The 26071-nt window shown below is 41.4% G+C and overlaps 1 protein-coding gene across 3 annotated transcripts in view; it reads left to right on the forward strand.

Moving 5' to 3' along the window:
• Window positions 1-26071, forward strand: part of CTDSPL2 (CTD small phosphatase like 2) — a 100740-nt gene that overhangs the window by 41709 nt on the left and 32960 nt on the right. The window contains exons 2-4 of one of the 3 annotated variants that reach the window (XM_062205816.1): window positions 73-317; window positions 13473-13611; window positions 14874-15023. In XM_062205816.1, the coding sequence (XP_062061800.1) occupies window positions 282-317; window positions 13473-13611; window positions 14874-15023 (325 nt within the window). In that variant the 5' untranslated portion in view covers window positions 73-281. The remainder of the gene's footprint in view (window positions 1-72; window positions 318-13472; window positions 13612-14873; window positions 15024-26071) is intronic. The other 2 variants (XM_062205815.1, XM_062205814.1) reach the window with 2 other exon arrangements.

Below are 26071 nucleotides of genomic sequence, written 5' to 3' on the forward strand. Positions count from 1 at the left end.
ACTATATTAATACATACGGAATACAACATAACCTTTTTTTAAAAAAAAATTATTTTTATTTATTTGAAATAGTTACAGAGAGAAGGAGAGATAAAGAGATCTTCCATCTGCTGGTTCATTCCCTAAATGGTCACAACGGAAGCCAGGAGCCCGGAACTTCATCTGGGTCTCCACGTGGGTGCAGGGGCCCATGCACTTGGGCCATCTTCTGCTGCTTTCCCAGGCACATTAGCAGGGAGCTGGATTGGAAGTGGAGCAGCTGGGTTCTAACTGGCACTCATATGGGATGCTGGCATTGCAGGCAGTGGCTTAACCCGGTAAGCCACAACACTGGCCCCCAAAACCTAACCTTGATATGTGTGATATACTTTGATGTTTTTCTTTTCTATTGTTTCTTCTTTTATTTTTGAAATGTTTTATGCTTTTTATGAGAACTCTTTTTCATGAGGACTTAAATTTTTTTTTCCGTTTTAAAATTTTATTTGAAAAGCTGAGAGGCAGAGATTTCTCATCTACTGGTTTACTCCCCAGATACTGGGAATACCAGCACCAGCCCTAAGCCAGAAGCCTGAAGCTCATTCTTGGTCTCCTGTGGGGGTGGCAAGGACCCACGTACTTGAGCCCTTACTGCCTCCCAGGGTGGGCATTAGCAGGAAGCTGGAATTGGAAACAGAGCTGGAGCTTAAACTCAGGCACTACAATATGGGATGGGGGTGCAGCAAGTACTGCCTTTTTTTTTTTTTTTTTAGCTTTATTTATTTACTTGAAAGAGTTACAGAGAGGCAGAGGCAAAGAGAGAGAGAGAGAGAGGGAGGGAGGGAGAGGGAGAGACAGAGAGAGAGATTGATCCTCCATCTGCTGGTTTACTCACCAGATGGCTGCAATGGCTGGCGTTGAGCCGATCCAAACCCAGGAGCCAGGGAGCTTCTGGATCTCTGACATGGATGCAGGAGCCCAAGGACTTGGGCTATCTTCCACTGCTTTCCCAGGCCACAGCAAAGAGTTGGATCAGAAGTGGAGCAGCCAAGACTCAAACCAGTGTCCATATGGGATGCTGGCCCCGAAGGCAGTGTCTTTACCTGCTAGGCCACAACACTAGCTCCACAAGAACTGTCTTAACTGCTGTACCAAATGCCCACCCTTCTTCTTTTACAGGTTTATCTTAATACTTTGATTTCATGATCTACTGATGAATTGTGTCCCCTGGTTTGAAAAATAGAGGAAAATTTTGTTCTAAATTTTTAACCTCTGTATTGCCAGATTTCATAGTTTTATCTGAGAATTTTCTTTTTCCCTATGAAAGTTAAATCTCAGTTGTTCCCATAAATAAGTCTCTAGATGTTTTCTTTAACAGCTGGTTTAGTGCAGTAAATTTATTTACATTTTAAATTTATTATTATATGCCTATTTTATAGTTTATTGTGTATTGTATGATGAAAAATAAGCTTATACTGGTTTGAATTAATGAGAAGACAACTATTTTTGGTACTTTTTCATATTTTGTCTTGCTTTCTGTCACTCTGTTGTCGCCCTATACATACTTCTACATGCATGCATTTATTTATATATATATTTGCTTTGTGTTCTGAATTTTGTGCACCTAGCATCCAAATCATGGTTTCTAATTGTTATTTTTCACTAAAAGGAGCTGAGATTCTTGAAGAAATGTCTCATTCTAAAGCTTGGGTGGTAGTAGATAATAATGTCTAGAACAAGAATAACCCATGAGACTATAGCAAATACATATATAAATAATCAGGGGTCAGTGTTTTTGGTTCATTGGGTTAAGGTACTGTTTGGGACACTGGCATCCAATATTACAGTGGCAATTCCATATTGCCTGCTCTTCTGATCAGACTTCCTGCTAATTTGCCTGGGAAAGCAATGGAAATTGGCTCTAGTACATGGGCCCTGGCTGCCCACATGAGAGACCTGGATTGAGTTTCAGGCTCTTGGCCTCAGCCTGGCTGTGCCTCTGCTGTTGCGGCCATTTGGGGAGTGAACCTGTGGGTGGAAGATCTCTTTTTTACTCTGTTTCTCCCTTTCTGTTACTATACCTTTCCAATGAATACATACAATCTTTTAAAAAATCAGAGAGAAGGAAGGGTTTATCCTACCCCCAATATGGATATCTAGTTAATCATATAGCATTTGCTAGAGACTTCCCTGTCCACATTTGATTGATACCTTCTTTGAAAGCCAAAAGGCTATATATATGGATCTTTTTCTGAAAATATTCTATTCCATTGACATATATGTCTATCTTTATACCTGTACTGCACTTTTTATTACTGTAGTGTTTATAGTGAGTCTTCAGATGAGATAGCATAAGTTCTCTAGTTTAGGCTTTTTCAAGTTTATTATTTTAGATCCTTTATAGTTTCAAATATGTTTTAGAATTAGTTTGTATATTTCTTCAAAAGATCCTTTTGGGATTATGATAGAGCTTTTATTGAAATGTAGATTATTTAGTGAGAATGGACATCTTGAGTCTGCCAATTCATGATTATAAAGTATCTTCACTAATATAGGTGTTAATTTATCGCAGTAATATAGAAGTCTTAGCTTTCATTACTTTTATTCCTAGATATTTGATATTTTATGGTACTGTTTTAAATAGTAGAAATTGAAAATTTTTGATGAAAGATTTATTTATGCATGTATTTGAAAAGCAGAGAGAAGGAGAAACAGAGATATTTTTCATCTGTTGGTTCACTCCACAAATACTTAGAACAGCCAAGACCAAAGCCAGGAGCCAGCAACTTCATGTGGGTCTTCCAGGTGGGTGGCAAGAACCCAAGTACCTTGCCCATCATCTGCTACCTCCCACGTACATTATCATGAAGCTGGATCAGATGTGGAGGTGGCACTCTGACATTGGATATGTGCATCTTAAGTGGTAGCATAGCCTGTGTCACAATGTGTGCATTTAAAAGTTTTACTTTCTAATTGTTGCTGATATATAGAAATACAGTTTATTTTTTTCTATATTGATCTGGTATGTGAAGTTGGTGAATTTACTTGATAGTTCTAATCTTTTGGAATGTATCATATTCCATTTATCATATATAGGATTTTATACATAAATAAGCATGTTGTGTGCTATAGATTTTACTTCCCTTTTCTGCGCGCCAGACCCTGTCTTTGTTTTTCTTCACTTATTGCATTAGTTCATACCTGTAATGCAATGGTTAGTTTAAGTGGTGAGAGAAATACTCTTGCCTTGTTGCTGATCTTAGGAGATAAGTGTTTGTTTCATTAGGTAGAATGTTAGATAAATGTTTCTCAGTTATGATTTGAAGAAGTTCTCTTACTAGTTTGCAAAAAAGTTTTTATCTTTTTGTTGAGTTTTGCAAATGCTTTTCTACTTCTTTTGAGGTGTTCCTCCTATTTTCCTCTATCTTTTAATGTGGAAAAGTATAGACTTTTTTTTTAATGGAAAAACAATAATTTGTGTTGTTGGAGTTGATTGGCTGTTTCATGTTTTTTGTTTCTTGAAGGTTTTTGGTGTTTAGTTGTCTTGATTTGGAAATCAGGACTGTCCTGGTATTGTAAAACAAGTTGGACTTTTTTTGCATGTTGAAAGCCATCATATTTTATTTTCTTCGTTATTTCAAATGTTACTCCATTTTTAACTGAAATGAAAGCTTTGCTGCCAAATGTTTGATGATGATGTTTGCCCTTTATAAATGAATTGTTTTGCCTTGTTCTCCAAAGGATTTTTTTTTCCTTTCAATTCTGTTAAGTTTAGAATTAGAATATGTCTTGGTTTTTCTGGATTGATAGCTTTAGGAAAATAATGTTCTCTTTCATTATGTAATTTCAAATATTTTTTATTTGGGGTTGAAGAAATGTTGATCAAAAGATGGAAAAACAATCCTATGGGGGGGGGGCAGGCAAAAACTCTTAACAGGGGCCGGCATTGTGGCATAGCAGGTTTAGCCTCCACCCGCAATGCTGGCATCCCTAATGAGCACAGGTTCCAGTCCTGGCTGTTCCACCACTTATGATCCAGCTCCCTGCTGATTTGCCTAGAAAAGCAGTGGAGGATGGCCTAAGTGCTTGGGTCGCTGCTCTGATGTATGAGACCCAGAAGAAGCTCCTGACTTCTACCTGGTACAGCTCCAGCTGTTGTGGTGATTTGGGGAGTGAACCAGCAGATGGAAGATTCTCTCTCTCTCTCTCTCTCTCTATCTATATCTATCTCTCACTTTCTCTGTAACTCTCAAATGAATAAAATATATCTTTATTTAATAAAAGACTCTTAACAGATATTTGTTCAAAAAAAATGCATGAAGGATAAACAGGCCCTGAGAAGATGCTCAGTGCCATCAGTTATTATGGAAATACATATCAAAACCTCAATGAGATAGATGTCTCTCACATTTACTAGGATGGCTGTAACCAAAATTTCATTTAGGTAGGAGGATTAAGTTCCAGAGATCTGTTATGCAGCATGGTATCTGTAGTTAACATGTTATAATTAAAAAATTTCTGAGAGTAGATTTTTCAAATTCAAAAAAATATTTTTGTTTAAATTTTCTGGTATTCTGGCGTTGCTGTGCTTTTGGTTTGATTTCATTCTTCTATTTTTTGTCTGCTGTATATTCTTTGCTTATCTTCAGTGTTTATTATGCTTTTCAGTTTCTTTTTATTTCTTCATTTAAAATATTTTCCCTCATTTTACCTTCTGTGTAACTTTTTTGTTTTTTATACATGCCATGAAATGCATATAAGTGTAGATAAATAAATTTTTGGTTATCTGATAACACTCAACCAACACTCAAACTATGTATCACTCTCTCTCTCTCTCTCTTTTTAAGATTTATTTATTTATTTGAAAGAGAGTTAGAGAGGCAGAGGCAGAGAGAGAAGTCTTCCATTTACTGGTTCACTCCCCAGTTGGCCGGAAAGGCCGGAGCTGCGCCGCTCTGAAGCCAGGAGCTAGGAGGTTCTGCCAGGTCTCCCATATACTGCTTTCCCAGGCCATAGCAGAGAGCTGTGTGGGAAGCAGAGCAGCTGGGACTCAAACCGGTGCTCATATGGGATGCCGGCACAGCAGGCGGTGGCTTTACCAGCTAAGCCACAGCCTCAGCCTCTATGTATCTCTTAAGTACATAATCACTTCTAGTCTAGTCATCTGAAATTATTTTTATTTCTATTTTTTTGAGGTTTATTTATTTATTTGAAAGTCAGATTTATACAGAGAGAGAGGTCTTCTATCCTCTGGTTCACTCCCCAATTGGCTGCAACGGCTGGAGGTGCGCCTATCTGAAGCTAGGAGTCAGGAGCTTCCTCTGGGTCTTCCCATGCAGGTGCAGAGGCGGCTTTACCCTTTAGGCCACTGCTCTGGCCCCTATTTCTGATTTTTTTAGTGGTGTTCATAATTTTTGAGTTTTTCTAACTCATGTGTATCTCATCATTTTCTTAGTATCTTTGGGCTATAATTTTGATCTAATTTTCTATGTATATTTTTCTGATAGTCTCTGTTATCACTAAATGTGTTATTCTACTCTATGTGTTTCATTATGATAATTTTATAGGGTCGGTGCTGTGGTGTAGTGGGCAAAGCTACCGCCTGCGGTGCAGGCATCCCATATGGGCACCGGTTCTAGTCCGGCTGCACCTTTTCCAATCCAGCTCTCTGCTGTGGCCTGGGAAAGCAGTACAAGATGGCCCAAGTCCTTGGGCCCCTGCACCTACATGGGAGACCTGGGAGAAGCACCTGGCTCTTGGTTTCGGATTGGCACAGCTCCGGCCTTTGAAGCCAATTGGGGAGTGAACCAGTGGATGGTAGACAACTCTCTCTCTCTCTGCCTCTTCTTTCTCTGTTTAACTCTGACTTTCAAATAAATAAATAAATCTTTAAAAAAAAAGAATTGTAAACATTTTAAAAAATAATAAGTTTGTATAGGATTTGACTTTTTTTTTTTTTTTAAGATTTATTTATTTATTTGGACGTCAGAGACAGAGATAGAGATCTTCCATCTACTGGTTCACTCCCCAGATGGCTACAAAGGCCAGGGTTGGGGTGGGCCAAAGCCAGAGCCAGGAACTTCTTCCTGGTCTCCTATGTGGATGGCAGAGACCCGAACACTTGGACAATCTTCTGCTGCTTTTCCAAGGCCATTTTTAGGGAGCTAGATTGAAAGTGGAGCAACCGGAATGTGAACTGGTGCCCATATGGGGTGCTGGCATCACAGGTGGCCAGCGGCTTTACCTGCTATGCCACGACTTCTATACTTTTGGTTGCTAATTTCTGTTGCAGGATTATAGAAGGTTCTGTATAGTTTAGGGTATTTTTTTCAAACTGTTTTTTTGTTTTGTTTTGTTTTGTTTTGTGTAGCATTAAAAAAATAGTAATTCTCTTTAGTTATCCCTACCTAAGTTTATCTGGAACTTCTTTCTTTCCCCTCTGTTGTAGCTGTTGTCGATTTTGATTCCTCTCCTAACACTTCTCTCTCAGTGTGTGGAGTTCTGTTCTAGAAAGGAAGCCATAGTTGTCCAATTTCGAGAGTTCATTAGAGCAAACATGGACCCATTTTATTATTTGATAGGGCAGCAACTCCTCTTCCCCTGTTTGATTTGCTCTTCTCAAATTTGCCTGCCTTGCATTCTGATGATTATCTACCTGATAGGTATTTTGGGATTTTCTTGTTCTAAAATGTGTTCTAAGATCTGCCTTCTTTCATAACTTTGCTTTCTTCAGTCTTGTTTATGGGTATTTAGGTATTATGCCTTTGGTTATTCCTCATCTGCTTGCAGTTTGGAATTTGTGGGAAATAACCTTGTCTCCTAATTCTGTTGGCAATGTTGCTCTTGGTTCTTTTGTTGTCTCTTTAGTTCTGTATCTATTTTACTTGATGATTCAGAGATTTGAAAATACTACCTTGGGATGGAAGTTGCGGCATAGCAGGTTAAGCCGCGGCCACCCTCATTGGAGACCCAGAGTTCCAGGCTCCTGGCTTCAGCCTGGCTTACTCCTGGTCATTGTGGCCATTTGGGGAGTGAATCAGTGGATGGAAGATCTCTGTTTCTGTGTCTCTGCCTCTTTTTCTCTGTAACTCTTCCTTTCAAATAATTAAATATTAAACAAAAAAGCAAAAACTGTACGCTCCTAGGATTTTCTGCTTAAAAGCTTATCTTAAAGACAACTTTGAAAATTACAGATTCCAGAGAAGACATTGTAGCTTGTTAGATTTAGTGAAACAACCTATACAGTAATGTAAAAATCTTTTTTCTCCTAGTTTTTCTAAAAATTATAACCATGTCCAGAAACTGTCTCCAGATTATGCCCATCACTTAATGACAGTAAAAGTTTTGAGAAACACTTCATTTGGCAATTTCGTCATTTAGAGAACATCATAGAGATATTTAACACAGACCTAGGTGGTATAAGGTCACAACTGTGCTCCACTTCCCATCCAGCTCCCTGCAAATGTGTCTGGGAAAGTAGTGGAAGATGGTCCAAGTTCTTGGGCTCCTGGTCCCATGTGTGAGACCCAGAAGAAACTCATGGCTCCTGGCTTTGGATCAGTCCAGCTCCTGTTTGGAGAGTGAACCAACAGATGGAAGATCTCTTTCTGTAATTCTGCCTTTCAAATAAATACATCAGTCTTTAAAAAGAAAAAGGGAGAGATGTAGTAAACATGAAATATGTGAAGTTGTTGCTGATAACATGGCATACTATTTTATAGTAACCTTTTTTAAAAAAGAATTTATTTATTTGAAAGGCAGAAATACAAGGAGGAGGGAGAGAAAGAGAGAGAGAGAACCTCTATCTGTTGGTTCCCTCCTCAAATGGTCACAATAGGCAACAGCCAGAACTGGGACTTTCACTTGCACCTTTATGGGATGCCAGCACTGCAGGCAAAGGATTAACCTGTGCCACAGCATTGGCCCCTTCTCTGTAATCTTATGGGGTCACCATCATAAACTTAAATATTACTATATGCTGCACACCTGTAGTTCAATGCTTGAGAAAGAATAGGATTGAGTGGTCTTGCTATATTGTCTTTCAGAATTGGATCATTACCACACATTTGAATGCAGTTTCTTTTTCTTTTAATGTTTTACACCATTACTTTTTTTTTTTATTACTTTTCTTTTAAAAAAAAAAAGATTTATTTATTTGGAAGTCAGAGTTACATGAAAAGAGGAGAGGCAGAGAGAGAGAGAGAGGTCGAGAGGTCTTCCATCCGATGGTTCATTCCCCAATTGGCCGCGACGGCAGGAGCTGCGCCGATCGAAGCCAAGAGCTAGGAGCTTCCTCCAGATCTCCCAAGTGGGTGCAAGGGCTCAAGAACTTGGGCCATTTTCTGCTGCTTTCCCAGGTCATAGCAGAGAGCTGGATTGGAAGAGGAGCAGCTGGGTCTTGAACCGGTGCCCATATGGGATGCAGACACTTCAGGCCAGGGTGTTAACCCGCTACGCCACAGCGCTGGCCCCTGAATGCATTTTCTAAAGAGTAGGATTTAATTGTCCATGACTACAGACTTTCAATATTGACCTTAATAGCTTCCTTTTTTTTTTTTTTTTTTTTTTGACAGGCAGAGTGGACAGTGAGAGAGAGAGAGAGACAGAGAGAAAGGAGTTGGGTTTTATATTTCATCAGGAAAGAAACACTTTGAATTCAGCTGTTGCACTGGCAAAAGCCCTTTCACTTGTTTTTATAAATTGAAAGTGGTAACAAGGGGTAGATGCCATGGATTAGGCCTCTGGTGGGGGCCCCAGCATCCCATAGTGAAGTGATCATTCCAGTCCTTAGCCACTCTGCTTCCTTGCCAGACATGTGGGAGTCCCTGATGGAGTTCCCAGGCATTTGGCTTTGGCCTGGCTCAGTCTCATTGTTGCTGGCATTTGGGGAGTGGACTGTGATAGGAAAAACTGTACTACAGCAATGTCCCCTAAATAATAATAAATTTTCCTCCCTCCCTCCCTTCCTTTTTTTTTTTTTTTAAAGAAAGTGATAACTTGCAGTGTAAGCCTCCCTCCCCAGAAAGGTATGCTCTGATCTAGCAGGTAATCCTTCACTGTGGTGGTTTGCATTTTCTCTTGTTGCCATGTTAACAGCAGCCCCACGTGGCTTATACTCCACTTCTCAGGTCCTATAAACCCTTGTTTCTTGCTTCATTGTTTTTAATACCTTTGTTATGTCCTGAGGTGTCATTCTCATTATTATTATTATTATTTTTTTGACAGGCAGAGTGGACAGTGAGAGAGAGAGAGACAGAAAAGTCTTCTTTTTTTTTGTTGGTTCACCCCGCAATGGCTGCTGCGGCCGGCGTACCGTGCTGATCCGAAGCCAGGAGTCAGGTGCTTTTCCTGGTCTCCCATGCGGGTGCAGGGCCCAAGGACTTGGCCATCCTCCACTGCACTCCCGGTCCACAGCAAAGAGCTGGACTGGAAGAGGAGCAACCGGGACAGAATCCGGTGCCCCGACCGGAATTAGAACCTTGTGTGCCGGCGCCGCAGGCGGAGGATTAGCCTATTGAGCCGTGGCGCTGGCCTCTCATTATTCTTACCTTCCAGCTGAGATGTCAGTGTTACTTCTGGAGGTCCTAATCTTTGTTTTTGTTAGTACTATCATTACAAAGTTCAAGGGGCATTAAATTATTTACCCCAGCCTACCCTTCTCAGCTCCTTGACATTTTTGTCCATAAACCTTGATAGTTTTAGTATTACAGAATATCCAGTTTTTAGGAGTATATGTAGTATTTATTTTATAGTAGCTATACTAAAAATCTTCTTCAAAGGCTGGTTAGTGTAATTGAATATTCGCTAATTTATTTCTACTCTTAGATAGCCGATATATATTCTGGTAATGGACATCTCCTTTTGAGATACAGGGGGCAGGTGATTGACACAGTGGTTGAGGCACAACTTGGGGCTTCTGCATCACAGCTCTGGTCTCCATTGAACATTATAATTTTGAAATATTGGAAATTACTATTTCTTATGCAAATACCATTCAACGATTTTTAATTTTAAGTTGCTACATCAAAACAATGTGGTTTTTTTTTTTTTTTTTTTGGACAGGCAGAGTGGACAGTAGAGGGAGACAGAGAGAAAGGTCTTCCTTTTTGACGTTGGTTCACCCTCCAATGGCCGCCGCGGTAGGCGCGTTGCGGCCTGCGCACCGTGCTGTTCCGATGGCAGGAGCCAGGTGCTTCTCCTGGTCTCCCATGGGGTGCAGGGCCCAAGCACTTGGGCCATCCTCCACTGCACTCCCTGGCCACAGCAGAGAACTGGCCTGGAAGAGGGGCAACCGGGACAGGATCGGTGCCCTGACCAGGACTAGAACCCGGTGTGCTGGCGCCGCAAGGCGGAGGATTAGCCTACTGAGCCACGGTGCTGGCCTAACAATGTGGTATTATTATACAAAGTAATGCCTTGATTTTCAATAAAAATCTTCAAATATTTTCTGCTTATTATTGCTTTTATATTTGAAACCTATTTATTTGGATCTTGTCACCTATGTGGGAGACCCAGATTGAGTTCCCTGATCGTTATAGGTATCTGGGGAGTGTACCAGTGAATGTAAGGTATTTCTCAGTTTCTCTCTAGTTCTTTCCCTTTCAAATAAATAGATTTAAAATGCAAAAGTAATGATAAGCAGGAAAAATTTAAAGACTTTTGTGGATCACCAGGGCATTATTTTGTGTAATAATGCCATATTGTTTGGATGGAGCTACCTAATATTGATTGGTAAATGATATTTGCATAAGAAATGGTAATTTCCACCATTTACAGAACCAAGGCTTGTTTCAAAATTATAATGTTCAATGGAGACTAGTGCTAGGATGGTTATTTTTACCATTTACAGTACCAAGGTTTTTTTCAAAATTATAATTTTCAACCTTTAGAAAATGCATAATGGGAGGACCAGTGCTGTGGCTTAGTGGGTAAGAGCCACCATCTGCCATCTGCAGTTCTGGCATCTCATATGGACGCCAGTTTGGGTCCTGGCTGCTCTACTTTGGATCTGGCTCTCTGCTATGGCCTGGTAGAGCAGTAGAAGATAGCCCAAGTTCTAGGGCCCCTGCACTCGCCTGGGATACCAAGAGGAAGCTCCTGGCCCCTGGCTTTAGATCAGCCTAGCTCCAGGCGTATGGCCCTCTGGGGAGTGAACCAGCTAATAGAAGACCTATCTATCTCTGCCTCTGCCTTTCAGAAAAATAAATAAATTTTAAAAAAATTAAAACAAAAATGCATGGTGATGCTAATGCTGTGGTGTAGTGTGTGAAGTGCTACTTGCAGCACTGGCATCCCATATGGACACCAGTTCAAGTCCTGGTTGCTCCACTTCTGATCCAGCTCCCTGCTAATGAGCCTGGGGAGGCAGCAGAAGATGGTCCAAGGACTAGGGCACCCGCACCTGAGTGGGAGACCTGTAGGAAGTTTCTGAATCTTGCCTTTGGCCTGGCCTAGCCTTGGCCATTGTGGCCATCTGGGGAATGAACCAGTGGTTAGAAGACCCCCTCCCTCTCTTTCTGTTTCTCTCCTATTCTATAACTTTCGCAAGTAAATACATAAATAAATCCTAAAGATAGAAAAAAAATGTGTGATAGTATAATTTATAGGTTGCTGTGAAGTAAAATCATGAAATACAAAAAAGTGGATGTTATATAATAAAGTATTGATTACATTTATAAATTATGTATAGTATATGGATTCAAAAAATTACTCCATTTCTTTTACAAATATTTCAACTAGTGTCATTAAAACAGCAAGGAGTTATGGGACAGTGTTACACAAATGTAAGAAAATCGGGGTCAGCACTGTGGTGCAGTGGGTTAATCCTCCACCTGTGGCACTGGCATCCGTGTGGGCACCGGTTCTAGTCCCTGCTGCTAGTCTTCCCATCCAGCTCTCTTCTATGTCCTGGGAAAGCAGTGGAAGATGGCCCAAACACTTGGGCCTCTGCATCTGCACGGGAGACCCAGAAGAAGCTCCTGGCTCCTGGCTTCGGATCAGCCCAGCTCCAGCCGTTGTGGCCATCTGGGGAGTGAACCACCAGATGGATGACTTTGTTTCTGCCTTTCCCTTTCCCTGTCTGTAACTCTTCAGCTCAAATAAATACAATCTTTAAGAAAAAAAAATGGGGCCGGTGCTGTGGTGTAGCTGGTAAAGCCGCCATCTGCAGTGCCTTCATCCCATATGGGTGCCAGTACGAGTCCCAGCTGCTCCACTACCGATCCAGTTCTCTGCTATGGCCTGGGAAAGCAGTAGAAGATGGCTCAAGTCCTTGGTCCCCTGCACCCGTGTGGGAGACCTGGAGGAAGCTCCTGGCTCCTGGCTTCGGATCGGCGTGGCTCCGGCCGTTGTGGCCTTCTGGGGAGTGAACCAGTGGATGGAAGACCTCTCTCTCTCTGCCTTTCTGCCTTTCATTTAAATAAATCTTAAAAAAAAAAAAAAAGAAATGTAAGAAAACTACTATAGGAAATGTAATTGACTACAGAAAATTTTTGCAAATGAGAATAGTGGATGTATAAATGGAGAAGAAAAAGGCTAATATAATGCTTGGAAGTAACCTATTCTCTTCAATAATAATGGAAAAATAGTATAACTCGTCAGGTAGAGTTACTCCATATAAGATAGAAAATAGAGAGCTTTGCTGAAGGGTAGACTCTTTGGGGGTATTTTGAGTATTTAAATAATTGAGATGGGTGGTGTGGTGTGGCAGTGGCAGACTTTATTTCTTTGATAATATATAAAGTACCAGCAAATTCAGTGTGACTATACTACCCTGAACACTCAAGGAAGTGATCTATGTTCTAAGTCAAGAGTTACAGACAGAAGGAGAGACAGAGAAAGGTCTTCTATCTGCTGGTTCACTCCCCAAATGGCCACAGCAGTCAGGACTGTGCCAGGCTGAAGCCAGGTGTCAGGAGCTTCCTCTGGGTCTCCCAGGCAGGTGCAAGGGGCTCAAGGACTTGGGCCATCTTCTGCTGCTTTCTCAGTTGCATTAGCAAGGAGCTGGGTCTGGAAGTGGAGCAGCGAGGACTCAGGTGGCACCCGTATGGAATGCTAATGCTGCAGGCTGTGGCTTAACCCATTACTCCACAACGCTGCCCCCAAAACTGTTCTAAAATAAAGAAAAATTGCTGAAAATTCAGAGCATGTTATACAATTCAATATTTTGACAACATAGAAAATTTAATGGACGCTGGGGAAAGGATCTGAATTGTGGAGATGCTGTAATTGTATTTCTATATTGCAGTTGCATTAAGACCCTTTTCCTGTTTTCTACCACTTTTTGATATTAATTGTATTTTGTTTCTCCTAAATATAAAAAAAATGGGAAAGTATGAAAGTACTTCCAAAAGTTTGTAGAAAATGGAATTAAATGCTGTTTTTTTTAGGTGCAAAAATATTTGGAAGCCATGCATATCATATTTTGTCATTTTAAAAGTGTAACCTAAATGGCAGAATTACTGTGTTCAGTGCATTTTTTTTTTTTATTCCTTAAGGAAGAGAGAGAAAATCCTTCGAAACGGAGTAGAATTGAGCGGGATGTAGATAATAATTTGATCACATCAACTCCAAGAACAGGAGAAAAGCCTAACAAACAGATATCTCGAGTAAGACGGAAAAGTCAAGTAAATGGAGGTTTGTTAATCTATAGATATTGTTTTATTTAGGTATAAGCAGAGTTTTGACCTGACATGAATTAAAATAAATAGCTTTATACTATTTAGCATACAAATGTATATGAACCAGCCTTTATTAAAGCAGTAATAATTGTGACTTAATTGAAGTATGTACAAAAATTTGTTTCTTGATCATACTGTGTAAGAGCTTAGCAGATACTTGTATCACTTATGCCAGTAGTTCTTAACTGTGGGTGGTTTTGTTTCCCATGTGATAGGCTGGTTATCAACCTGTGGAGGAGTTGCTGCTGGTATCTAATGAGGTAGCTGTCAGGGATACCACTAAACATCCTTCATTGCCCAGTACAGCTCAAAGCAAAGAATTAATCAGGCTCAAATGTCAATACTACTGCTGTTTATAAACTCTGTCAACACCTACATATAGATGGGAAAGAATAGGAGAAAAGCACTAAAGACAGGCCCAGGAAACTATAAAGAACAGTACTTCAGAGCGGGATGTGCTCTTTTAACCAACTGTTACTTTAAACAAAGCAGCAATAACTGTTTATCTCTTCTCCAGTGGGGAGAAAAAGACACTGAGATAGAACAGGAGGGAGAAAAGGAGAGAAGCAAGTTAAAAGAGTTACAATGAAGAAGGGATAAGATGTGGTACACAACAAAGAAAAGTTGTGGAGGATCAAAAGATGATTAAGCAAAACTTGTGTTTGATTTTTATTTTTACTGCTTTTAAAAAATCTGTGAGAATTTTTTATGTAAAGGTACTTAAAAGCAACTAGTTATTTTGCCTAACTACTCTGAAATGGTGATTCAATACTTATAAAAAATCTTTGATACTGTTCTATGTATCTTTTGCTAGAACCATGTTATTTCTAATAGTACCCCTGATGGTAAACAAAAATAGAATTCTGCATTTGATACTGGTAACTTTTTTGCATGTTTACAAAAAATTTTCTTTTGTTACATATTGTGTTGATTTTCTGAAGCCTTCTGGTCTGTATATTTTTAGGTGTAAATCTACTTTGAAAAACTGTCAATGTTAACATCTACAAAGCATTATGAATGCATTTATGCATAAAGATGATTTTATTTACAAGTGATTTGCTTCAGGATTTACTTGATAAGCTCTCTTGAACATTAATCAATTTTCAAGAAGTATTTTGAGGAGAAAGATGGTTATTTGAAAAATGAATGATTTGTAGTATATTTCTGAAAAGTTAGTGTTTTCTGGATGACAATTTTTTCCCTTTGTTTCTTTCTTAGAAGCTGGTAGTTACGAAATGACAAATCAACATGTAAAGCAAAATGGAAAATTAGAAGATAGTCCTTCTTCTGGCAGTCCTCCAAGGACTACATTGTTGGGGACCATATTTTCTCCTGTCTTCAACTTTTTTTCACCAGCAAATAAAAATGGTAATTATAAACCATTAATCATAATCTGGCTTAAAAAAAACTTTTCAGGGTTTTTTAAAAAGATTTTTTTCATTTTACAAGCGTATTTTATCAATGTCTTATGTTTGTTTTCAACCTCATTAAATACATACTGCTCCTTAAAAGCATTCTTTTAGTGACTGAAATAACGATAAATTGTTGTAGTAAACAATTTTTTATCATCTGAAAGAGCAGATGATAAACTTTGGCCTAGAGGGAAAGATTTTACTTTCACTATGCTGATTGACTTCTGTAATGCTTATAATGTATAGGAGCGAATCCAGAAAAATTTTCAATATTCTCTTTAGATCATTGAAATGGAATGTCTTAACTATTTGGGTTTTTTTGAAAGATTTATTTATTTGAAAGGTAGAGTTACAGAGGGAGAGAGGGAGAGGGGGAGAGAGAGAGAGAGAGAGATCTTTCATCTGCTGGGTCACTGGCCAGGTGGCTGCAGTGGATGGGACTAGGCTAGGCTAAAGCCGAAAGCTTCATTCTTGTCTCCCACATAGGTGGCAGGGGCCCCAAGCACTTGGGCCATCTCCTCCTGCTTTGCTGGGTGCATTAACAGCTGGTTTGGAAGTGGAATAGCTAGTATTTAAACTAGCACCCACATGGGATGCCAACATTGCAGGCAACAGCTTAACTCACTACATCACAAAACCGACCTATTTTTATTTTTGTTAAAGATTTATTTGAAAGGCAGAATTACAGAGAGGGAATTGGCGCCGGCCAATAAATAAATCTTAAAAAAAAAAAAAGTGCCGGCGCCGCAGCTCACTAGGCTAATCCTCTGCCTGCAGCGCCGGCACCCTGGGTTCTAGTCCCGGTTGGGGTGCCGGATTCTGTCCCAGTTGTTTCTCTTCCAGTCCAGATCTCTACTGTGGCCCGGGAAGGCAGTGGAGGATGGCCCAAGTGCTTGGGCCCTGCACCCGCAAGGGAGACCAGGAGGAAGCACCTGGCTCCTGGCTTCGGATCAGCACAGTGCACTGGCCGTGGCAGCCATTTGAAGGATAAACCAACGGAAAAGGAAGACCTTTCTCTCTGTCTCTCTCTCTTACTATCCACTCTTCCTGTCAAAAATTTTTTTTATTTTTATTTGAAAGAGTTAACACAGAGAGAGAAGGAGATGCAGAGAGAGAAAGGTCTTCCATCCACTGGTTTACTCCCCCATTGGCCGCAAAGGCCGGAACTGTGTCGATCTGAAGCCAGGAGCTGCTTCTGGGTCTCTCACGTGGGTGCAGGGGCCCAAAGACTTGGGCCATCTTGTACTGCTTTCCCAGGCCATGGCAGAGAGCTGGGTTGGAAGTGGAGCAGCTGGGACTTGACCCAGTGCCCATATGGGATGCTGGCACTGCAGGTGGTGGCTTTTCTCGCTATGCTACAGCATCGTCCCCAATCTCTGACTATTTTTAAAGTGAACTAAAACTAGATGATTTTTGTATTAATTTATGATTATTAATATTATTATTATTTGCTTGATACCCTCACCCTCACCAGGGATTTTCAATCTATATAAACTAATTCAAGTGAATTTAAGGTTTTGCTTTATACTGTTTTTGCCAAAAGAGTCAACACTGGAGATCAGGTGTTTTATGCAGCAATTAAGATGCAACTTAGGAATACCACATCCATATCAGAATCCCCGGGTTTGAGACCTGGCTCTGCTTCCATTTTCAGGTTCCTGCTAGTGCACATGCAGGGAGTTACCAGATGGTGGCTCAGGGAGTTGGTTCCCTACTAGCCATGTGGGAGACCCATATTAGGAGACCCATATTGAGTTAAGCCCCTGGCTTTGGCTTGGCCCAGCTTTGTCTGTTGTGGGCATTTGGGGAAATAGCCAGTGGATGGAAGATTCTCCCTCTCTCTTTTTCCCTCTCTCTCTCTCTCTCTCTGTTTTTCTCTGCCTTTCAAATAAAATGAAAACAAAAAAATTTTTTTAAAAGATTTATTTATTTGCCCCGGTTGCTCCTCTTCCAGTTCAGCTCTTTGCTGTGGCCCAGGAGTGCAGTAGAGGACGGCCCAACTTCTTGGGCCCTGCACCTATGTGGGAGACCAGGAGAAGTACCTGGCTCCTGGCTTCGGATCAGCAGGGTGCGCTGGCCGCAGCAGCCATTGCGGGGTGAACCAATGGAAAAAAGGAAGACCTTTCTCTCTCTCTCTCTCTCTCACTATCCACTCTGCCTGTCCAAAAAAAAAAAAAAAAGATTTATTTGAAAGTAAAGTAGTTACAGAGAGAGGAGAAGCAGAGAGAGGGTGGGTGGTGGTTTTCCATCCGATGGTTCATTCCCCAATTGGCCGCAACGGCTGGAGCTGTGCCAATCTGAAGCCAGGAGCCAAGAGCTCTTGCTCCCAAACTGGTGCAGTTCCCAAGGACTTGGGCCATCTTCTACTGCTTTCCCAAGCCAAAGCAGAGAGCTGGATTGGAAGTGGAGCAGCCGGGTCTTAAACTGGCACCCATATGGGATGCTTGCACTGCAGGCAACGACATTAACCCACTGAGCCACAGCGCCAGGCGCCCCCTCCCCCCCAATTTTTAAAAAAAATTATTTAAAAAAGAGATTGGTGTTGTGGTGTAGCAGGTGAAGCTGCTGCCTGCAGTGCCAGCATCCCATATAGGTGCTGGTTTGAGTCCCAGCTGCTCCACTTCCAATCTAGTTTTCTGCTATGGCCTGGGAAGAAGATGGACCAAGTGTTTGGGCCCCTGCACTTGTGTGACAGACCCGGAAGAAGCTCCTGGCTTTGGATTGGCCCAGCTCTGGCTGTTGCAGCAATTTAGGGAGTGAACCAGGGGATAGAAGACTTTCTCTCTCTCTCTTTCTCCCTCTCTCTGCCTCTGTGTAACTCAGCCTTTCAAATACATAAATCTTAAAAAAAGATATTTAAAAAAGATGAGGCAGTATTGACTTTCCCTCTATATGTATGTATATTTGAACTTTTAGATTTCTTTCTTTTACTTAATTTGAAAAATAGGGAGAAATAAATAGATTCCCATCTGCTGGTTCACCTTCAAAATATGTAGGCTGAAGCCAGGAGCTGGGAACTCATTTCTTATCCCACCTGGGTGGACAGGAACCCAGGTACTTGAGCTGTCATCTGCTGCCTTCCAGGATGCACATAGCAAGAAGCTAAAATCTGAAGCAGAGATGAGACTGGAACCCACATGCTCTAATATAAGGGCTGGTGTCTCATGTGGTTTCTTAACCATTCTACCAAATGTTTCCCCCCACTTCATCTGTTTTAAAATTTGTATGTTTATTTCATTTATTTGAGAGCTAGAGCTCCCATCCATTGTTTCAGTTCCCAAATATCCACAATAGCTAGGCTGGGCCAGGCTGATGCCAGAATTTAGAACTCTATCCAGGTCTTCTTCTTGTGTCGCAGGGACCTAATTACAGAAGCTTTCACCTTCTGCTTCTCAGTGTATGCATTAGCAGGAATCTGCAGTTGGGAGCAGAGCTAGGACTTGAGCCCAGGTACTCTGGTATGGTGTGTGGGCACTGGGACTGGTGGCTCAAGTGCTTGGCCAAACGCCCACTGCCCTTACAAATTTTTTGTTTAAATTCTCTTTGTGTATTTTTAGTGACTTAACTGATGTCCCATCTTTTCATTATCATTTAGTTCAGATTAGCTCAGGGCAAGAGATCATGTCTACTTTGGCATCTACCATGGTATTTGATATAGTATTGGGCATATGGAAGATAATCATTTAATAGTTGTTGCCTGATTATTTAAATTGTAATCTGAATGTTTGTAGATGACTGCACAATTTTTTAAAAAGTTATTTATTTGAGAGGCAGTGAGACAAAGAGAGTGTTCCCATTTATTCACTTCTAAATGCCTATCCACATTGACTAGAGCCACATTGGGTCTACAGCCAGAAGATGGGTGTTAGGGACTGAGTTCTGGTATCTCACATGGTAGCAAGGACCCAATTACTTGAACTGTCACCTTCTCCCTCCCAGGGTGTGTATTCGCAGGAAGCTGGTCAGGAGCTGGAGTTGGGAATCAAGCTCAAGTACTATGATGTCAGGTGCTGTGTCTTAACTGGTATCATAACAGCTAAATACTTGTCTTAATAGTGCAGTTTTTGAAGGGTTGGATGATATAATGTAAAATCAAGATGTCCTGATAGGTTAATGCATATTAACCCATTAAAGGACTAAAAAGTTCTGTAAGAGAAATAAATACTCTATTTAGCTTTTTTTTTTTTTTTTTTTTTGACAGGCAGAGTGGGCAGTGAGAGAGGGAGACAGAGAGAAAGGTCTTCCTTTTTCTGTTGGTTCACCTCCCCAATGGCCGCTGCGGCCGGCGCACCATGATGATCCGTAGCCAGGAGCCAGGTGTTTCTCCTGGTCTCCCATGCGGGTGCAGGGCCCAAGGACTTGGGCCATCCTCCACTGCCTTCCCGGGCCATAGCAGAGAGCTGGAATGGAAGAGGAGCAACCGGGACAGAATCCGGCACCCCTACCGGGATTAGAACCCAGGGTGCCGGAGCTACAGGCGGAGGATTAGCCTGTTGAGCCGTGGCACTGGCCTCTATTTAGCTTTGTAAACCTAGTATTGCCAAGATATATCTGACCCTAGAATCCTTTTCTGTGGCTTATGTGTTAACATCTTGGAGAAGTATTTGCCAGTGTATTAGAAATACTGATATAGGGGCCAGTGCTTGTGGCGCCCTGGCCTGAAGTGCCGGCATCCTATATGGGTGCTGATTCTAGTCCCGGCTGCTCCACTTCCAATCCAACTCTCTGCTATGGCCTGGGAAAGCAGTAAAGGATGGCCCAAGTCCTTGGGGCCCTGCACCCGTGTGGGAGACCTGGAAAAAGCTCCTGGCTCCTGGCTTCAGATCGGCGTGGCTCTGGCCGTTGCGGCCATCTGGGGAGTGAACCATCAGACAGAAGACTTCTCTCTCTCTGCCTCTCCTCTCTCTGTGTAACTCTTTCAAATAAATAAATAAAATCTATTTTTTTTTTAAAGAAATACTGAAATAGTAGAAAGAGGGTAGGCTATGGAGTTAGATGAACTTACTTAAAACACTGCTTCTTGGGATCTGTGTTGTGGCTCAGCAGGTTAGGCTGCCTTTTGTGGTGCTAGCATCCTGTATCTGAGTGCTTGTTTGAGTTCTAGCTACTTTGCTTCCAAACCAGCTTCCTGCTGGAAGCTTCCTGGGAAGATAGCAGATGAGCTGTGTCCCTGCTACCCACATGAGAGAGCAGGATGGAGTTCCTGGCTCCCATCTTTGCCTGGTCCAGGTTTACCTGTTGTGGTCATTTGGGATGTGTTAGAAGTTATTTCTCTTTGTGTTGCTCTGCTAGATAAATAAATAGATGAATATATACTTTTTAAAAAGTAAAATTTTGGGGCCGGTGTTGTGATGTAGTAGGTTAAGTTTCCACTTGTGGCACTGGCATCCCATGTCAAGTCCCAACTGCTCCACTTCCCATCCAGCTCTCTGCTGTGGCCTTTTAAAGCAATAGAAGATGGCCCAAATGCTTGGGCCCCTGCACCCACATGGGAGACCCAAAGGAAGCTCCTGGCTCCTGGCTTCAGATCAGCCCAGTTCAGGCTATTGTGGCCATCTGAGGAGTGAACCAGTAGGTGGAGGACATCTCTTTCTGTCTCTTCCTCTCTCTCTGTAACTTTGCCTCTCAGGTAAATAAATAACATCTTTAAAAAAATGGTAAATTTTCAGCTCCTTTACTCTTTAAGCACATTACCTTAGTACAGTTCTCTATTTTTTTTTTTTTAAGATTTATTCATTTATTTATTTGAAAGACAGTTACAGAGAGGCAGAGAGAGAGAGAGAGAGAGAGAGAGAGAATCTTTCATCTGCAATAGCCAGAGCTGGGCCAATCCAAAGCCAGGAGCCAGGAGCTTCTGGGTCTCCCAAACTGATGCAGGGATCCAGTGACTTGGGCCATCTTCTACTCCTTTCCCAGGCTGTAGCAGAGAGCTTGATCGAAAGTGGAGCAGCTGGGACTTGAACTGACGCCCATATGAGATGCTGGTACAGCAGGTGGAAGCATTACCCTCTAAGCCACAGTGCTGACCCCTAGACCAGTTCTTTTAATTCTTAAAATTAATCCATGAAATGCGATAACTAAGCTTAAATGTTAAAGTAGTTCTGAAGATTTTAGTTCATTCAGCAAATATTTATTAAGCATCTCCAGTATCAAACACATGATTCGTACCTTCAAGGAACTTACTTTTTATTGGAGAGATGTATGTAAATAAATAAGTATAATACATGTTATAGATACATTTGTAGAGGTATGGAAAGTAGGGTATTCAAAGAATGTAGTGATCCTGGTTTTCTAGTGGTTGGGGTTAGTGGCTTACAGAAGACTTAATAGCAAAGCTTAGTCTTGTAAAGTGGTAATGGGCATTCCAGGTGGGAGGAACAGTATGAGCAAAGACCCCAAAGCAGGAAATAGTGTAGTGTATTTGAGAAACTATAGTTTGGATTTCAGAAGGGGTAGGCAGAGTTATGAAAAAATCAGATTATAGAGCTAATAAAGTCATATGTGAACTTTATCCTTGGTCACTGAGAGATAATTGAAAAGTTTTAAACTGGTGAGTAATACTATCAGATTTATATTTTTTAAAGATCTGTTTTGGTATAAATGGATAGGCTAGATTCTAAAGAGTTGGAGGTAGGAAGAAAAATAGTAGAAGTCCCTGTGAGGCCTGATGAGAAATTAATTGTAATATTAGAAGAGAAAGGAAGGATCAGGGGATATATAAATGGACACATTTGGAGCACCTGTTTGAGGTTAAAGAATGTAAGATAACACAAGGGTATAACATTCAAGAAGAGGAAAATTCCAGGCAACTAGACAAATTGAGTTTAATTTGGCCTTGCTGATTTTGAGATAACAACCAAATAAAAATGTCTAGTAGCAATTTGTCATTGCAGTCTAGATTTCAGAATTCTGGGTTTAAGCCATACTTATAGGTTAATTAAAACCACATGAGTAAATTATTTGTTTGGCTTAGCAGACTATAACCAAGATCCATGAGAAAAACATTTAAGGAATTGAAATATTAAATGGTGCCAACAAAGGAAGATACAGGGAAAGCTAGAAGAAACCAAAAGAATAGAGACTATCAGAAACCCAGGGTTAGGGGCCAGTGAGTTGGCATTGTAGGCTAAGTCTCCACCTTTGGTACTGGCATCCCATAATTGGGATTGGTTCATGTCCTGGCTGTTCCACTTCTGATCCACCTCTCTGCTATGGCCTGGGAAAGAAGTGGAAGTTTGGGTTCCTGCCATCCATGTTGGAGACCCAGAAGAGGCTCCTGGCTTCAGATCGCCTCTACTCTGGCCGTTGCAGCCATTTGGGGAGTGAACCAATGGATGGAAGACTTTTCTCTCTGTCTCTCAAATAATTAAATAAAATCTTTAAAACAAAACAAAACAAAAACCTAGGGTCAGACAGTTGTAAAGAGAGAAGAAAAGGAAGTGAGCATTGAAAAGATACAGCTGGAGGCCAGTGTTGTGGCACAGCAGGTTAAGCTGCCAGCTGTAGTGCTGGCACCAGCTGTAGTCCCAGCTGCTCCACTTCCTTTTTTTTTTTTAAAAGATTTATTTATTTGAAAGAGTTACAGAGAGAGAGAGGTCTTCCATCTGCTGGTTCACTCCCCAAGTGATCCCAATGGCCAGAGCTGAGCTGATTCTAAGCCAGGAACCAGAAGCTTCTTCTGGGTCTCCCACGGGGGTGCAGTGGCCCAAGCACCTTGGCCATCCTCTGCTGCTCTCCCAGGCCACAGCAGTGAGCTGGATCAGAAGTGGAGCAACTGGGACTAGAACCAGCGCCCATATGGGATGCTGGTGCTGCTGGCCTGCTGTAACACAGCACCAGCCCCTGCTGCTCCACTTCTGACCCAGCTCCCTATTAATGCGCCTGGGAAAGCAGTGGAGGATGGCCTAAGTCCTTGCACTCCTTCCACCCCCGGGAATGAAGAAGCTGCTGGCTTTGGCGTGATCCAGCCCTGGTCATATGGCCATTTTGGGTGTAAACCAGTGGATGGAAGCTCTATATAACTCTGCCTTACAAATAAATCTTAAAAAAAAGAAAAAGAAGGAAAAAATACAACTGAATCTGATAATTAGAAGATCATGGTTTCAAAGGAGCATTTAGATATGAAAGTCTATTATCACTGAGTTGGAAGAGCAGGCTGGAGAATAAGAAAGGAGGCAGGAGTGTAAATTACAGGTAGAAGAGCTTCAATGTGAAAGAAACTGGAAAGGTTTTAAGAGATAGTTTTGTGTTTGCAAGGAGCAAACGTATTTTTAGTTCTCAGGGAAAGGTGTAGTAGGAAGAGACTGAAAATAGAAGGAAGAGAATATCCAGTGGGTCAAATTTATGGAGACTTGACAGAGATGAGATCAGACGTTTCAGTTGAAATAGAAGAGACATCAGATGCAGAAAGATACCATAAAGGCATGTATAGCAATAGATGTTTGTTACTGTTCTTTCTTTGCAAGAGAAGATGGTGTTTACTGAGATACTTCTGGTGGCAGGGACCTGATGAAAATGATGAAGGGTTAGAAGGGTTGACCTGGGCCTAAGAAGTTAAGAAACACATACAAAAGCACCCATACAAGAAAAACATACAAAAGCATCCTACTTTGGTTAAGATTAGAAGGTTTTGTTTGTAGGCTAATCCTCCGCCTAGCGGCACCGGCACACCGGGTTCTAGTCCCGGTCGGGGCACCGATCCTGTCCCGGTTGCCCCTCTTCCAGGCCAGCTCTCTGCTGTGGCCAGGGAGTGCAGTGGAGGATGGCCCAATCCCTTGGGCCCTGCACCCCATGGGAGACCAGGAGAAGCACCTGGCTCCTGCCATCGGATCAGCGCGGTGCGCCGGCCGCAGCGCGCTACTGCGGCGGCCATTGGAGGGTGAACCAACCGCAAAAGGAAGACCTTTCTCTCTGTCTCTGTCTCTCACTGTCCACTCTGCCTGTCAAAAAATAAAAAAAAAAAAAAAAAAAAAGAAAAGAAAAGAAGGTTTTGTTTGGAGTGTGAACGGTCTTTATAAGCTTATTGTTTCCTTCAGTAGCTTTAGGGTTAGGATCTGAGAAGCCTGTAGGTTAAATTGGCTGAGAGTGATTTCTTGATGGGTAACAGTGGAAGGACAAAGAAGCAAGCATTCTGGAGCTGCTGGTTTGAGAGTAATAAACCATGAAGCCTAAGTAGTTGAGGAGGGTGGGGAAGAAGGTATTGAGGGATGTGTTTGGAATAAAAGAGACTGCCCTTTATCAGGCTTGCAGATCACATAATAAAGGGGGTTATCATAGATAACTGGAAGGTCAAGATGTGTGGTAAGAGATGAACAGTTTCCTAGGGTTAATGTCAGGATTATGGTCATGGTGGTAACTAGTAAAGAGCAGTCTGAATGAAAATAGTTGGAGCTGAAGAGGCCAAAAATTTTGAAGATTAATCATTGGCCTCACATGTAATAACTAGACAAAAATACTCTTATAAATAAGTGGTTCACACACATTTATTCTTAGGTGTTGAAATTTAACTGAAAAGTGATCCCTGTTATATATAAGAGAGGGAAGAGATGTACAATTTGGGACATGCTCAATCGGACTTGCCACAAATGGTAGAGTTAGAAATGTGCCAGGGGATTCCAATACAATCCCATCAAGATTGCATGTACCAATGCCATCTCACTAGTCCAAGGGATCAATTTCAATTCACAATTGATCACACTGATAGGTCTAAGAGTCAAAGGGATCACACAAACAAGACTAGTGTCTGCGAATACTAACTGATAGAATAAAAAAGGGAGAGACCGATCCAACATGGGAAGTGGGATACACAGCAGATTTGTAGAATGGCAGATGCCCTAAACAGCACTCTGGCCTCAGAATCAGCCCTTAAGGCACTCGGATCTGGCTGAAGAGCCCATGAGAGTATTTTAGGCATGGAAAGCTAAGACACTCTGGCCAAAAAAAAAAAAAAAAGGGGGGGGGGGGCTAAGTGAAAGGTCTCTGTGAGTGAAGTGAGATCCCAGTAGAAAGAACGGGCCATCAAAGAAGGAGGTACCTTTCTCCGAAGGGAGGAGAGAACTTCCACTTTGACTGTGACCTTTTCTAAATAAGATTGAAGTTAGCAAATTCAAGAGGCTTCCATAGCCTTGGAAACTCATGACTAGAGCCTAGGGAGATTTCTGACGCCATAAACAAGAGTGTCAAATTGTTAAGTCAACAACAGGAGTCACTGTGTGCTTACTCCTTATGTGGGATCTCTGTCCTTAATGTGTTGTCCAGTGTGAATTAATGCTATAACTAGTACAGAAACAATATTTTACACTTTGTGTTCTGTGTGGGTGCAAACTGATGAGATCTTTACTTAATATATACTAAATTGATCTTCTGTATATAAAGATAATTGAAAATGAATCTTGATGTGAATGGAATGGGAGAGGGAGTGGGGGATGGGAGGGGTGCAGGTGGGAGGGAAGTTATGGGGGGGAAAAACCATTGTAATCCATAAACTGTAATTTGGAAAATTATATTTACTAAATAAAAGTTTAAAATAAAAAGAAAAATAAGTGGTTAAATAGTAGCTTAGGTGTTAAACTTCTCTTTGAGAAGATCCTGGCAGTAGGTGTTAGATGACAACAAGGATGAATGAAGAATTAGGTAGTGACGTGATATCAGTCTTAAAAGAACAGGCACCTTTTGCACATTTGTGGAAAACCAGTGATGATCTTATAGCAGTGGTAGCGATAAGTGAGTTCTGATTCAGTATGGGAGAATAAAGAACGTTGAGGGGAGGGTATCAGGAAAAGATCAGAAGAGATTAAAACAGTAAGGGAGAAGGACTATTCTGTAAGGAAGTTGAGATTACTGGAGGTTGATTTTGTTTTGTTTGTTATTTAAAATGACATTTGGAGGATTCCAGTAAGAAATAACCACCTGTGGTTGAAAATTATCACCCCCAGTGACTAAATGCTTAGTGTTTGAGTTTTAAGGATTGGGTGCTATTTGGGGATAATGAACATTTATAAAATG

The sequence above is a fragment of the Lepus europaeus genome, chromosome 11, assembly GCF_033115175.1.
Source record: "Lepus europaeus isolate LE1 chromosome 11, mLepTim1.pri, whole genome shotgun sequence".
NCBI classification, from domain to species: domain Eukaryota; kingdom Metazoa; phylum Chordata; class Mammalia; order Lagomorpha; family Leporidae; genus Lepus; species Lepus europaeus.